Source organism: Paroedura picta, chromosome 3, assembly GCF_049243985.1.
Source record: "Paroedura picta isolate Pp20150507F chromosome 3, Ppicta_v3.0, whole genome shotgun sequence".
NCBI lineage: Eukaryota > Metazoa > Chordata > Lepidosauria > Squamata > Gekkonidae > Paroedura > Paroedura picta.
Window position 1 is genome coordinate 13,024,460 of NC_135371.1, and position 14,692 is coordinate 13,039,151.

General features: G+C 46.1%; 2 protein-coding genes across 6 annotated transcripts in view; both read right to left on the minus strand.

The window, feature by feature from the left end:
- LOC143831581 (cholinesterase-like) overlaps positions 1 to 6,024 on the minus strand; it is a 32,339-nt gene extending 26,315 nt beyond the window's left edge. The window contains exons 1-3 of one of the 2 annotated variants that reach the window (XM_077324671.1): positions 5,831 to 6,017; positions 1,211 to 2,711; positions 13 to 176 (exon numbers count right to left, since the gene is read on the minus strand). In XM_077324671.1, the coding sequence (XP_077180786.1) occupies positions 13 to 176; positions 1,211 to 2,703 (1,657 nt within the window). In that variant the 5' untranslated portion in view covers positions 2,704 to 2,711; positions 5,831 to 6,017. Of the gene's footprint in view, positions 1 to 12; positions 177 to 1,210; positions 2,712 to 5,830 lie in introns of both variants that reach the window. The other variant, XM_077324672.1, reaches the window with a different exon arrangement.
- A 1,275-nt stretch (positions 6,025 to 7,299) lies between these two features.
- Positions 7,300 to 13,776, minus strand: RPP21 (ribonuclease P subunit p21). 4 transcript variants are annotated; one of them, XM_077324724.1, is made up of 6 exons: positions 13,660 to 13,776; positions 13,121 to 13,223; positions 12,248 to 12,348; positions 10,899 to 10,981; positions 9,265 to 9,411; positions 7,300 to 8,090 (listed from the first exon to the last, which is right to left on the minus strand). In XM_077324724.1, the coding sequence occupies exons 2-6, from the start codon at positions 13,166 to 13,168 to the stop codon at positions 7,942 to 7,944; spliced, it is 528 nt and encodes a 175-aa protein (XP_077180839.1). In that variant the 5' UTR covers positions 13,169 to 13,223; positions 13,660 to 13,776; the 3' UTR covers positions 7,300 to 7,941. The 4 variants fall into 4 exon arrangements, with proteins under 4 accessions (XP_077180839.1, XP_077180838.1, XP_077180836.1 ...); XM_077324723.1 differs by having other exon boundaries at positions 13,534 to 13,770; XM_077324721.1 differs by having other exon boundaries at positions 13,451 to 13,769.
- Between the last annotated feature and the right edge of the window lie 916 nt (positions 13,777 to 14,692).

A 14,692-nucleotide genomic window follows, 5' to 3' on the forward strand; every position in this document is an offset into this window, starting at 1 on the left:
GCCTCAACTCACTTGGCCTCGATGCCTGTGATAGGTATGCGCTCCACAAAGCACAGTGCCGAGCAGGGGAGGGCGTCATGACTTGAGGCGGCTCTGTGCTGATGCGAAAGAAGTTCTTCTCCTCAGGGTCATAGAGCGGCCATGTTTTCTCACTGACATTTGATGGGGTGGGATTGCTGGACAGGAAGCAAAAATGAAGTCAGATTTCCATGAAACCAGAGGTCTGCACAAGGTACACATTATATGTTGTCATCTATTGATTCATTTATGACTTTTGTCTCAATGAAACTCAACGATTTCAGTGTTAAAAAACAAAACAGCTAGTAAAAGACATGCCTGGGTATGGTCCCTGCCACATATTGCATTGAGATTTGTAATCACAGTAGTTATTTAACATTAGAATGGGAAAAGCTTTCATCCCTGTCAACATATGCAAAATCCTGGGTCTTGTTAATGGCACCGCAGACTAATATGGCTGCCATTCAAAATCCCCTATAGAGATTGTGACTTGGGTGATCCTGACTCCCAAAATTAGGTGGGTAATAAACAGAGCAAAAGCCTTTTCTGGGGGGAAGACACGATTGTAGAATACCTTCTTTAGAGATATGTTCCAGATATCTGCTCCAATATCATTTCGGTGTCAAGTTCATCCAACTTTATTACCCCAAGTTTTTAATAACACACTTGCTTTTTGTTGCTCTGGAACAGGGGCAGTCAAACTGCGGCCCTCCAGATGTCCATGGACAACAGTTCCCATGAGCCCCTGCCAGTGAATGCTGGCAGGGGCTCATGGGAATTGTAGTCCATGGAGATCTGGAGGGCTGCTGTTTGACTACCCCTGCTCTGGAATATGATTTAAAACTAAAAGCCTTTCTGATTGTTATTTCATTCTTCTTAGTAATTGTTGTAATGCTTTCACTAGTTATCATGGACATTTAATATCGAAAGGCAGAAGAAAATGTAATTGCCCCCAAAATGGCATAAAAGCCAGCATGGTGTAATGGCTAGAGTGCTGGATCCAGAAAACCCATGTTCAGATCCTGACCCTGGTATGAAACAGTCTCTCTGTCATCCTCAGCTACCCTAACACCTACAATATAATTAGGAGATTAAAATGGAGGCTGACTTAAGCCCCATGGAAGAAATGCAGGATAATAATGCACTAACTAATAAGAAGATTCTCAGACAAATAACTGAATGGTTCTCTTACCCGCTTCTGGCAAACTCTGCCCAATATTGCATCATTTGTGTGATTAGCTCTAACTCAGCCTTCGTATGTGTAACATTGGTTCCTGGTAATACTGTCAGAGTTCCTAAAAGGTATGGGATCTCAGATCCATGGGCTGCCCCCACCCATTCCGGCCAGAAAGAGCCATTGGTGTGATGGGTGAAGGTGTAAGCGTACACAGGGATTCCATTCTTTGCAGTCTCTGTGGCAATTCTGTTTGCGGGACATACAAAGAAGTAATCACCCCAGGCCTGGGACAAGGCAGAACGATTCTGTGCTGGGCCCTCTGGTTCTGCTTTGCTGTACGTCAGAGCAATGGACTGGATGAAGTCTTCTGTTGCATTGGGTAGTATTGTGTTCAGATGCATCAAGAGCTCTTCCCAGGTCAAAAGGCTTTCATTGAATTTATGTGAAGAAGGAGCAGCAAGGTAGACAAAGATGGACCCTTCATCAGAGGTGGTGCCAATCATAATAGGCTTAGACTGAAAGCGCCTGGACTCCACAAGTTTCTGGGGGTCATCAGGAAGGAAATCTCCATCTGTTGTCGGTACGAAGGGAAGGTTCAGAACAATCTTGGGATTCACAACGAGAAACATGTATGTTTGAAAATCTTCCATTTTCTTTTCCTGCAAGCAGCTCACTATGGCAGTGTTGTCACCCTCTGTACAGCCCATCTTTCCAGCCAGGGACAAGGCCCTCCTCTTTGCCTCCTCAGGGCTCACCCAGGCCCAGGGAGCGGTGGCCGTTCCACTCTGCAGCACAGCACGGGCAAAGAGTGGCTGACTCCCCGGGGAGAGGAGGTGATGGCTGATGGACGCTCCTCCAGCACTTTCGCCAAAAATGGTTATCCGAGTGGGGTCTCCTCCGAAGGCAGCTGCATTCTCCCTCACCCATCTGAGGGCCAGCTGCTGGTCCCAAAGGCCCATGTTTCCGGGGGCTGCTGGTGGTAATGAAAGGAAGCCAAGAGCTCCCAGGCGGTAATTCATGGAGACCACAAGGACATTTTCAGTAGCAGCCAAGAATGCTCCATCATATATAGCCAGGGAAGCTGTGCCAAGATAAAACCCACCACCATGGATCCAGACCAGGATAGCAGCTGGTGTTGAGGGACGGGGATGAGGCACCCAGACATTGAGGAAGAGACAGTCCTCTGAAAGGGGCGTGTTGGGATTGAATACTTCAGCCCCAGGCATCCCAGGAATTATTATTTGGGGGCATGAATTGCCAAAGTTGGTGGCATCCAGGATGTGACTCCATGGCTGATGGGGAACAGGCTTCTGGAAACGCAATTTCCCCACAGGGGGTTCTGCGTAGGGGATGCCCAGATAGGCTGTGACTGTTCCTGAGCCAGCTGGGAGATGCTTCCCCTGGATAGGGCCACTGCTGGTGACCACTACCGTTTCATCATCAGCAGAAGACTTGGGTCCCAGAAGGGACAGGACCAGGAAACTCCACCAGAGGAGGTGACCAGTCATTGCCGCACCTGAAAGGGAAGCATCATAGATGCAGCTACTAAAAAGAAAAAAAAACAGGGCATTTCTACCTCGCTAACCCTACTCTTCTTTCTGAAGGCCAGATATGAGTTTGAGGAACAGAAATGTGCCTTGATCTTGGGATTTGCAGGGACCATTGCACCAGAGTTAAGGGTTTGTGGCAGGGCATCCTTCCCAGGGATATTTGGAAGCCATTGACAACTTTGTTTTGTTCTTACCATCTGCAAGCTGCAGAAGTATAGAGACTCCCTAGTAATCACAGTGTGAAGGCCCCCTAACTGTACAGGACCATGGGGGCCCTGGAAATGTGAGGCCCATAGAATGTGCTACATATGGTACTAGGATTTACCACATCTGATAGGGAGGCAGATATATCTACACTTGTGTTGGTGAACATCCTAGGTGTTAAGGACAAAATGTAGTTATTTGAGAGATCTCTATGTCCCCTCTGCAGAGTCCTATTGGACATCCACACCCCCTCAGTGACAAGGAAAAAAAGCCAGGAGGTACACAGAAGCACCAAAGTATTGTGAAGAATCAAGAAACCTCTTCCTGTATATATTCACGTGGGGGCAAACAACCCTAGTGTGGTTCCAAGAAGCAAATTTTCCCTTTAACTCGGATCATATTTGAATCAGGACTTTGGTCTTGTGTATGTCTGTTAAGTGCTCTGGAGTCGCTTCTAACTTATGGCAACTGTATGAACGAATGACCACCCAAATACTGTATTAGCAGCAACATTGCACGTGTCTTCTAAAATGGGGGCTGTGGATTCTTTAACTGAGTAAAGCAATCTTCTTGTTGGGTCTGCCTCCCCTACCCCCAAATACAATACAGGCTATTTATGAGATTATTATTTTAAAGAGCCAGCTGGGTGAAATGGTTAGGAGTGCGGACTTCTAATCTGGTGAGCCGGGTTTGATTCCATTTCCCCCCACTTGCAGCCAGCTGGGTGACCTTGGGCTCACCACAGCACTGATAGAGCTGCGCTGACCCTCAGCCTCACCTCCCTCACAAGGTGTCTATTGTGGGCAGATGAAAGGGAAGGCGATTGTGAGCCACTTTGAAACTACTTTGGGTAGAGAAAAGCAGCATATAAGAACCAACTTTTTTTCAGTAATCTCAGGGCTCTCTCAGCCTCACCTGCCTCGTAGGGTGCCTGTTGAGGGGGAGGAAAGGGAAGGTGAATGTAAGCCGCTTCAGGTAGAGAAAAGCAGCATATAAGAACCAACTCTCCTTCTTCAGTAATCTCAGGGCTCTTTCAGCCTTACCTCCCTCACAGGTGTCTGTTGTGGGGAGAGGAAAGGGAAAGCGATTGGAAGCCACTTTGAGACTCATTTGAGTAGAGAAAAGCAGCATATAAGAACTAACTCTTCTTCAGTAAGGCTCTCTCAGCCTCACCTCCCTCACAGGGTGTTTGTTGTTGGGAGAGGAAAGGGAAAGCGATGGGAAGTCAATTTGAAACTCTTTTGAGTAGAGAAAAGCAGCCTATAAGAACCAAGTCTTCTTATTGCAGTCCTGCTGGTGAGGTGGCAGCTGAGGTGTTTCCTCTTTAACTCCCTCAACTGCAGCTTTCTCTCCTCTTGGTTCTGATGGTCGGATCTCAATATGGAATTGCCCCATGATGTGTTTACTGGGCATATCTGAATGGCTGGGTAGATGCTGTCAATCCAATTGACCTCAACCAAATGCTTGTCAGAAGAGTGCTATTTTGCTGACCCCGCAGAACTGTGCTATCTCTGACAGGGCCCGGATTTCTTCTGGGAGGCCATTTTACCTGGTGGGAGCCAGGACAGAGAATGAACTGACCCTGGTTGAGGTGAAACACACGTTCTAGGAACAGCAGTTGGTTGGTGTTTGCCTAGCATAGTACTCTTTGACGGGGCAAAGGCAGAGAGGTGGTTTCTCAGATTCACTGGGCCCAGACCGTGTATGGCCTTAAAGGTAATTACCAGGATTTAACTGGTAACCAGTGCAGCTGTTCGAGCACAGGCCAGATATGGGCCCTCCTGGGTGTCCCTGTGAGAACCCCAGCTTCTGCATTCTGAACCAGTTTCTGGATCAGGCACGTCCACGTAGAGATTTCTAAGTCCCCTCTGAAGAATCCTGTACCGGGCATCAAAAACACCTCAGTCACAGGAAAGAAAACCAAGAAGGTGCACAGAAGCAAACAAAAAAAAAAATCCCCACAAACATCCAAGAAAGGGAAAACAACCCCATTGTTGTCCCTGTTGTGAATCTGAAGTCCCATAGAAGAGTTTACTTCAGCCAGCATCACATTTAAATCTGTTCTTGGGTCTGGTGTAGGTCTCTGAAGTCACTTCCAGCTTATGGCCACCCTATCAATTAAATGTCCTCCAAAATAACCTATTTCGAACCACTTTGTTTGGTCTTGCAAAGTGAGGGCGGAGGATTCCATGAGTGAGTCAATCTATCTCATGTTGGGTCTTCCTCTTTTCCTACTCTTTTCCAGTGATTCTTCTCTTCTCACAATGTGGCCAAAGTACAGTGACCTGGTCTGGCCTAAACATTCCATACAGGGGAGAGGTGGAATCCGGAGGGGCTTGGAATGACTGTACCATTTCAGAATCTAAGGGGGTGATTCCAGTTTTATTTATTTACAGAATGTCAGATGAGAAATGCGTAGAAATCTTAAGAGGGAATCAAAATGACAGTATTTGCTGCCGTATAAGACACCCCCCCCCTGCAAAACATGCCTCCAAGTGGGGGGGTCGTCCTATACGCCGGGTGCACTTCAGTTGGGATAGACATAGCTGCCCATAGTGGCCCATAGTACTGTAATGTAATGTAACAAACTCTATATTTTGAGTGGAAATGTTGAGGGGGGGGTCGTCTTATATGTCCAGTCGTCTTATACGGCGGCAAATACGGTAGCTCTCCCACTGCACCAATTCTCTCTAGGTGGTTGTCGCTAACCAAGATGCTACAAGAACTGATGTCCATGAAGGAAAGAGTCAGAACTCAGCAGAGGGAACCAGTCTGCCTGCTTGGAGCAGAGTCTGCTGTGATTTAGTCTCCCCGAAAAGAATCCCTCCCCTCTTCTCTTTCCTACCACTCAATGCAAACAGTCCTTTCAGAAAGCACTCACCTTTTTCTTACTCCTCCAGCAGTGGCTTCTCTTCGGCTCTTTGCGTGTCTGTTCCCTTGCCTAGAACTCATGGAGGGAGTTAGAAACTGGTGTTATTTATCTCCCCAGGACTTACTCAACAGGCTTTGGGATACAGAGAGGGAGGAGCCTTTGTGAGGTATGCCAGCTGCGGTATTCCTGCAACAGGACAACTGAAATGCATTTTCATGGGTAACGGGTCAGAGGGGGGAGGGGGAGGGCAGAGATTTCCTGGGAGGCCCAGAAACAGTATTGCCAATCATGAGAGGCCATGGGCAGGAAAAATGGTCTCTGGACAAGATAAGAGACCATTGACACTTGTTTCCACAAACAGAGAAGAATTTTGTGAGGGGCCCAATTAGAGGGGAACAGGTTGAATCCTACCCTTTCCACCTGAGGGCCTCTGTAACCATCCAAGTCTTGAGTAATAAAATCCACTTGCAGGTTCGAGCTATTATTATTTCTATTTTTAAATTTGTTTAAAGCCAATCTTCCTCACCAGGTGGACTCCAAAATAATATAAAACAAAGATTTCAGACAAACAAAACAATACCCTGGAGACAGGCTGGAAGAACTGGAAAACAAGGCAAGCATTTCTTAAAAAAAAAAACGGACATAAGGCAACCAAACATCCAAACAACACAGGCAAAGATCTGCCTGAAGTTACACATAGCATACTAAAGAGACTTAGAAAGGAAAAAGTAATTGAACTGCAGAAAAAAGGATGATGGTGGTGATATGTACAGTAAACATTGAGCTAATCCATCATACATTTTTCTGCAGTTCAATTACTTTTTCCATCCCATAAACCCTTTTTATTGCAAAGCTATAGTGTTTTATAAACAGGTATTTAATTAATTTAGGAAGGGCGGTGTTTATTTCACAGTATATATGTTAGTAAACAATCAAGAAAGATGTCTTTCTTTTTTCTATCAGACCCATTTCCATTCTAAGGAAGCACAGAAAAACATCTGAGTTCTGCAGATATGAGAGTCCATCAATGGACAGAATGCTCGACTTTTGGTCTGAACCAGCAAGGCTCTTCTTATTTAGGCTAGGCTGCAATTCAAATTTTCTTCAAACACCACTTCTGTCCTGTTCTGTAGTATCCTCACTTACACAGAAGCCAGCAGTTCTGAACCATTCAAAAGTTCTTTGATGCCCTCTGTGGGTCAGAGAGAAGACATCTCAATATATTTCATGCATATACATATTGTGTACATGCAGAATTTCTGTAAAGGCTGGTGTATATCAAATAATATATTTGAATTTCCCTCATGTTTACATTTAAACATGTTACAGCTCACCAAAAGCAACAAATTAAAGATATGGATTATTTCCCAAACCCACCAAAGAAACATTTGAGTTTTTATTTTAGCCCAGCCCTATTTCCTTCAGGAGAAATGGTAAAAATTGAACCACCCAATTAGAAAGAAGGTCACAACAGAGACTTTCTGCAACAAGATTTTATTTCAGATTTGCTCACTTCTAATGTTCCCCATATAAAAAGGAGGACTGGTGTGTAGCAATGTCTCACTCTGAGTCCAAAAACGAGTTACTTCATCATTCCCCTCAAATTTGGGACTTTTTGCAGGCGCATCTGCTCAATAACCGAAGTCAACAAACAGTAGAACCCAACTGGATGCTTCAGGCTGATCCTGCTTTGAGCAGGGGGTTGGCCTACAGAGCCCCTTCCAACTCTAGGATTCTATCAACTGCCTGGGGGAACTTGGCCCTCCAGGAATGCCAACTGAATGAGAGGAATGTATGGGGCAATAAAAATGAGAAAAGTGGGGGGAAGTGGGGGGCAGAGAAGAAAACAGGCAGTGGGGTTGGGAGATGGCTTGTCATCAGGTCTCTTTCAGTAGGAGGCTTTCTGCCTAAAAATTAGTTGCCTTAAAGGGCCTGTATAAAAGGCACCTCAATTCCCATGCCCACCAGCTCCTGCAAATGGTTTAACCAGGCCTTTACTTGCTGTACTCCAGAATTCCTCACCCCTTTCAAACAATCTTGTTAGCCACATTGGCTTTCTTCTCCCTCCAGCTCTGGGGCTACCAAACGAATTTCCCACAATGGAGAAGGAAGGGGGTGGGTCACTTTTCCCTTGGGCCCTTCTCCTTCGATTTGGTGCCCACTGCGGCCTCCTCAGAGGCAGGTTGAGCCAGAGGTTTGGTACTCGGGCCTGTTGCCTTCTCTGTGGCAGAAGCTTTGAGGGACTGCTGAACTGGGCTCGGCCTTTGGCCTAGAGAGAGACAAAGGGAAATAAAAAGCATAAGATGATTCCAGTAACCCAGCCTCCAGAGCTCCATTTGCAGAATCAGTCTTTTTCTTGGTTGCCCCATATCCTCGTTCTTCCCAACACAGTTCTTCCGTAGATTTCCTAGAAGAACAACACACTATAACCACTAGGCCCTCCCGGTCTGAGGAAATTAAACCCATTGCTTCACTTTGTATCAAGTCCTATTACACCATCCAGTTAATCCAAGGCAGGGGTGGCCAAACTGTGGTTCTCCGGTTGTCCACGGACTACAATTACCATGAGCCCCTGCCAGCACAAATTGGCAGTGACTCATGGTGATTGTAGTCCATGGGCATCTGGAGGACCACAGTTTGGCCAGCCTTGATCGAAGACCTGCTCTACACATAAAGATGACTGGGCAGGCAGAATGGGCTATACCACTTCAGACTATGTGCCTGTGAGGGAATGCATTTTAATTCTCCCCTATGTAAAAAATTCGCTACAGTTTAAAAAAAGATCTAAGCTACTGGCATGGTGTACTTTTTCCATTTACAGTGAATTATTAATATGGAGGTACGTTTTTTTAAAAAAGTAGCCTGAAGCAGTACTGAAGTGGTACAGTCCCCACCACGTTCTGGTACAAAAATATGGTTAGTCCCAAAGAAAAGTCCTCAGTTAAGTTTCATCCCTTTCACTTTACTGCCACAGGCCTCCCGTCAGCCTACATACCACCTCTAGAGGTTTTGAATGCCAGCTACTTCACTGCTGGCCTTGCTCTTTCAGATACCTCAGCACTCTTCCCAATAACCAGCAATAAGTCCCTTCTGACTCCATCCCTCACAAATTCCCAAATCTTCCTTCTCGCAAGGGTTTCCAAGCTTCTTTGGCCTTGGCCTCAACAACAGGGCTTTTCCCTCTTAACCCAAAAGAGAGGCATTTCCTTCTGAACCGCAGGACTCCCATTTTCACTTCTGTCATAATTAGCCCAACTACACCCAACTACAGCTTGTTCACTGTTAGCCACAAGTCAACCCCAGCCCAACCAAGTGGGCTTTCGTGACCAAGGAGAACAAGAGATGCTTCTTCTCCGGTTCTTTCTTAATCCTTCTGCACAATCTTACAAATTAAGCTTCGAAGCACTGTGCCCGCTCCACAGACCCAAACATTTCTTCTTTACCTTTTGCCCCTCCACTGGCAAGGATATGATTCTCCAGTAATGCTTCCGGCTGCTCCGACCATAATTTATAATCAGGGTTGCTGAGAAACCGCTTGGTTAAGCCACAGTTGAGGCACCTCACAACAGTCCACCGCTGATTACGGCGCTCTAGTCAAGGAGGCGAGGGAGTGAAGGAGTCAGGGATGCCTTGAAAACACAATCTCACTTCAATTCCCTACAACTGGCTAGTGATCCCTGGCCCCACAGAAGCACGTCGGTCCTCAACGAGGGCCAGAGCTTTTTCTGTCCTGGTGGAACGAGCTCCCTGAAGAGATCAGGGCCTTGTCCGAACTCCCAAAATTCTGCAGGGCCTGCAAATGGGAGCTTCTCCACCAGGCATTTACCTGAGACTGACAACAAGTCCCCCCTCAGACATCCCCTCCATGGCCTGAACCAGTCTGTCCTCTTTAAGGGTCTTAGCTAAGTTCCGTTCCTGTTATATTGTTTACGACGATCACTGAAATTATGTTATTTAGATTACTGTTGTTGTATTTGTTTATGTTATATATATCAATTCATTCCATGTATCCCCCATGTTGTATGTAAACCGCCCTGAGCCACATGAAAGGGCGTTATATGAATCAAATAAATAAATAAACAAACAAACAAATAAATAAATACATTTTGATTCTCCTCCTCCGCTCATCTGCTAGATCAGTCGCTACCCAATCCCAAACAGGCTACTGTTCCACTTCAAAACACAACCCGATCGCTTGGCTAAGGAAGGGGGAAGCTTCAGAGCCCAGAGAGAGCAAGGGACAGTCTTTTGCTTCCCAGCACTTCTGTTATGCTGGGCTTACTGATATGCTGGGCCAGCTTGGCCCAAGCATGTCAGGGCTTGGGAGCAAAGCCGTGTTGGCCATGTCTAGGACTTGAATAGGACAGCAAAAAGGAAGATGGGGCTGCTATGCAGAGGAAAGCAATGGCTAAGCAACACTGCTCTTCTCTTGCTTAAACGTCTCCACAGATGGGGTCACCTTGAGCCAGTGGCAACTCCGCAGCATGTTCTTTCTCTTTATCCTTATCTCAAATGCTGGGTGCGGCCCTACCTCCAACAATATAAAGCCCAATAGTTTAGTGAACAGTTGGCTGTTCCAAGAAATCCACTATGTATGCAAGGCCAATAAAATGCTCATAAATGCAGACAGTTATCAATACAAATTTATATATCAAAAAGGCATCGATTCATATTTAACACACAAGTTCAATAGGGTGATTCAAGTGTGCAAAATAAATGCAAAACAGCCATTTATTTTTCTGGCACAGTGTCTCACAACATGGCACCATGCCCAGCTTACAGTAGATAAATTTGCAATTATTGCACATTGGACTTGCAAAAACTTTGACAATATTCTTAAACTTGAAGTTACTGGAAGGACATTGGATACTTGAAGGGCATGATAGGAATTCCAGATATCTCCTGTTTCACTGATGCTTCTTCATACATTCAAAAGACTGCCCAGCCATCACAGTAATTTAGTAAACATTATAGTATTTCCAAGGCCAGCAAGACTTCCTTTTCTGCTGTATGCTGAACATACGGATCTCAGGAGTCAGACACTGCTACAAATGCGAAGAAGTGAAGGGACACCTACTTCTTTGGCGTACAGTTGAGCTGACTCCAGGGATAAGAAGGGAGAAGCAGGATTTACAGATAGTTCGTTTCACAGAAGGGTCCCTACAAGACAAGACAAGCAGAAACAATGAAGACATGTCATACAATGGGACACGTCCCCCAAAACTCTTTCTGCTGCATCAAGGTTCAGGTAACAAAGCACAAAACTGGCATGCGACATGTTGTTCCTTATGAGCCAGTGCTGGTGTCTGTACTCCCTACCTGCCGGCCTTGAGGGACACCTGTGAGGTTTACCACATTGCTGAGTGTTGTGCTTGGGAAGAAGAACTGAGACAGAAATACTAGAGCCCTGTCCCCAGACTGAAACTATTTCTGGGAGAACTGAAGGTATTCTAAAGAGCCAGTGTGGTATAGCAGTTAAGAGCAGTAGCTTCTAATCTGGTGAGCAAGGTTTGATTCCCCAATCTTTCACATGCAGCCATCCGGGTGACCGAGGGCTAGTCACAGTCCTGATAGTGCTGTTTTGACTGAGCAGTCCTGTCAGAGCTCTCTGCACCTCACCTACCTCACAGGGTATGTGTTGTGGCGAGAGGAAGGTGAGGCAATTGTAAGCCACTTTCACTCCTTTGGGCAGGGTAAAGTGGGGTATAAAAATAACTCTTCTTCTAAAACCAGGATTGTTGATGCGGATATTTTAAAATGTTGATTAATATAGTTTTTTATTTTCATTGATTTAATTATATTGATGTATGTATCAAATGATGTACACTTTCCTGAGCCAGTGTGCCAGGAGGGGGGCATATTAATTAATTAAATATTTGTACCCCACTTTTCACTCAGACAGGGAACCCAAGTGGCTTATAATAATCCCTCCTCCTCCTCTCCTTGATCTGTACAACAACCTGTGAAATATAGGTTACGCTAAGAGAGAGAGAGGCTACAGATTAAGATCACCTACTGAGCTTTCATGGCAGAGTGGGGATTTCATAGAATCATGGAATCATAGAGTTGGAAGGGGCCCCTGGGTCATCTAGTCCCACCTCCTGCACTATGCAGGACACTCACAACCCAATCGCCAAGATTTTGAACTTGGGGCTTCCAAGTTCAAATCCAGCACTCTTAAAACACTAAATTGGGTCTCTCTAAATAAGTCAGAATACGAAAATCATCCACTGATCTCCGGTTTCTGGATGAACTAAAAAGGCCCAAGAGAGGTTACTAGACAGCTTGGCTGAAATAACAGTGAAAGCCCCAAAACCAGAGACGGAAGCAGTTCCAGATACAGCTGCTTGGAACTGTGCTACAGCCAGTGTTTAGCCTGAGAAGACAGAGGCCTTGTACTCCATTAATCCCCATCCAAGCACTCACTGTCTCAAGACGAGCCGTCGGCTGATGCTGTTCTGCGTATGGCAATAGAATCGGGCCAGCTCTTGGTTTTCTGGGTTTTGTGCCAAGACACAGTGTGCTGCCTGTTGGGGGAAACAGGAGAGAGATGAATTGAGGAAGCCTACACCCCATATATACAGCCAGGGACATGTATGTTCTCCATCCCCACAGGCACGCTGTGTAGCAGGATCTTCCAGAGGGGTTAGACTTCTTAGCCCAGAAGGCCAAATAAAATATTCCCGCTGCACAAATTAAGAGTACAGTGAGGAACACTTGAAGATGTATCAGAGCATTTACTTTGTGCCCAGAAAGTCCCAGGTTGAATCTCCAGTGAGTGAATTACAGCCAGCAAGGCTAGCAAAGAGATTAGCCTGAGGGACTGGAGAAGCATTAAGAGCAGAGATTATGCAAGGCACCAATGAACCTCAGATCTGCTCTGAGTAGGCATGACCCATTCCTTGTAAGCAGCCACTGGTGATACACTGGCAGAGTAAAATACCTAATTTAGAATCCTAAATGGGACGATGGTTTTCCCCAGTGGCTACCTGTTCCCAGGCTCTACTGACTCAAAGTTGCACAACCTTGCTATTCATACCATGGAAGTCAGGGCATAATTCTACCTGTCCACAGAGTGTTTGAGGCCCTGAACTTAACAATGTTATGCCTATCGATGTATCTACCCATCCTTTCCTATTTTAAAGGAAATCGGTGTACGCATGCACATGCAAACCTGAAAGACAAACTCTGTGATTGTTTGTGGAAATGGCGAGAAAAGACCGCAAAAAGCTCCCAAAGATCACTCCCCCCCCCCCAAATTAATGTAGACCACTGGCATACAGGGTCTGTTAATCTCACCTGGTAAAGGAAACTGAGTCTCTGGAATGCTTCTTTGTCTTTTATCATGGCGGATGGGAGAAATCTAGGCCAGACTGATAGAGGTGAGACAAAAGCCACAAACCTGGAGGGGGAGGGGAGATACTACTTAATTTTATATTTGTATACCACCCTACATCAAATTACAATATTAACACAGATAGATTGAAACATCATTGAAACATCACACCTTAAACATTTAAATCAAAAGATACATATAGTTTACACAACTTTAAAACGATTTAAAAGCCGCCACGGGAACGCGTCTAAAGTCCATCCGAATCAGTTATTAATTAATTTCCCGTTCATTACCACTTAGGGGGCGTTCCCTTTCCGGCAGTGCAGTCTTAAGACGACATTCGTGGAAACAAACAAGCCAGTGGATTCCCAGTAACCTGTTTAGGATTGCAAAAATTGAGTCCAGGGGCACCTTATTCAAGGTGTGAGCTTTCGTGGGCACGCACGCTTCTTCCGACAATCATAAAGAGTACAGATCTTGCTTGCAAAATCGCCTTTCCCACCTCCGGGTCTCTGGCCCTCCTCGCTGCTCGGGGACTGATCCTACTCACGAGCCCGAACCAAACCGGCTCTCTTCTCTAGCACGAGCACGCCCCCGTCTTCCGGCTTTTGGGAGACGGGGAAGCACAAAGGCTTATGGGACATGTAGTTCTTGCCCGCCTATTCCGTGCGTCTTGTGTTGATTGAGCAAAGGTAGCGAGACGAGCACGGAGGTAGTGAAGCGAGGGGAGAGTTGTTTCTCTGCGCTTTGAATAGCCACTAAAGCAGGGATCCTCAACCTGTAGTCCTCCAGATGTTCATGGACTACAATTCCCATGAGCCCCTGCCAGCAAATGCTGGCAGGGGCTCATGGGAATTGTAGTCCGTGAACATCTGGAGGGCCACAGGTTGAGGATCCCTGCACTGAAGCATTTACCGTCTTTCCATGTGCTTTATGTCTTCTTTCCGAAATACTCTATCGGTGTGGATCCATCATAGCTATCCCCTACTATCAATGCGCCAAACAAAACGAATGTTGTAAGGCAGGGGTAGTCAAACTGCGGCCCTCCAGATGTCCATGGACTACAATTCCCAGGAGCCCCTGCCAGCGAATGGACATCTGGAGGGCCGCAGTTTGACTACCTCTGTTGTAAGGACCGAGTAGTGCCCCCGCCCACCCTTTTGAGTGACTTTTGCAAGGGCAGCTTTTTAATGGATTAAAATTTCAGGGGTAGTGAAACTGCGGCCCTCCAGATGTCCATGGACTACGATTCCCAGAAGCCCCTGCCAGCATTCGCTGGCAGGGGCTTCTGGGAATTGTAGTTCATGGACATCTGGAGGGCTGCAGTTTGAATACCCCTGGATTAAATTGTAAGATGCATATTTTTTAAATTTTAAATCTTCACTTTGAGCTGAAGGAGATTTTTGCTCTGCAAAACAGGAGGAGCAGCCCGCTATCCATGGGGAGCGGGGAGCGCAGAGTGGAAGGAACATTGCTGCCAGCTGCAGAATCTTCCTTGTCCTTCTGTCTGCTCTGCCCATCTCAGATATATGTCT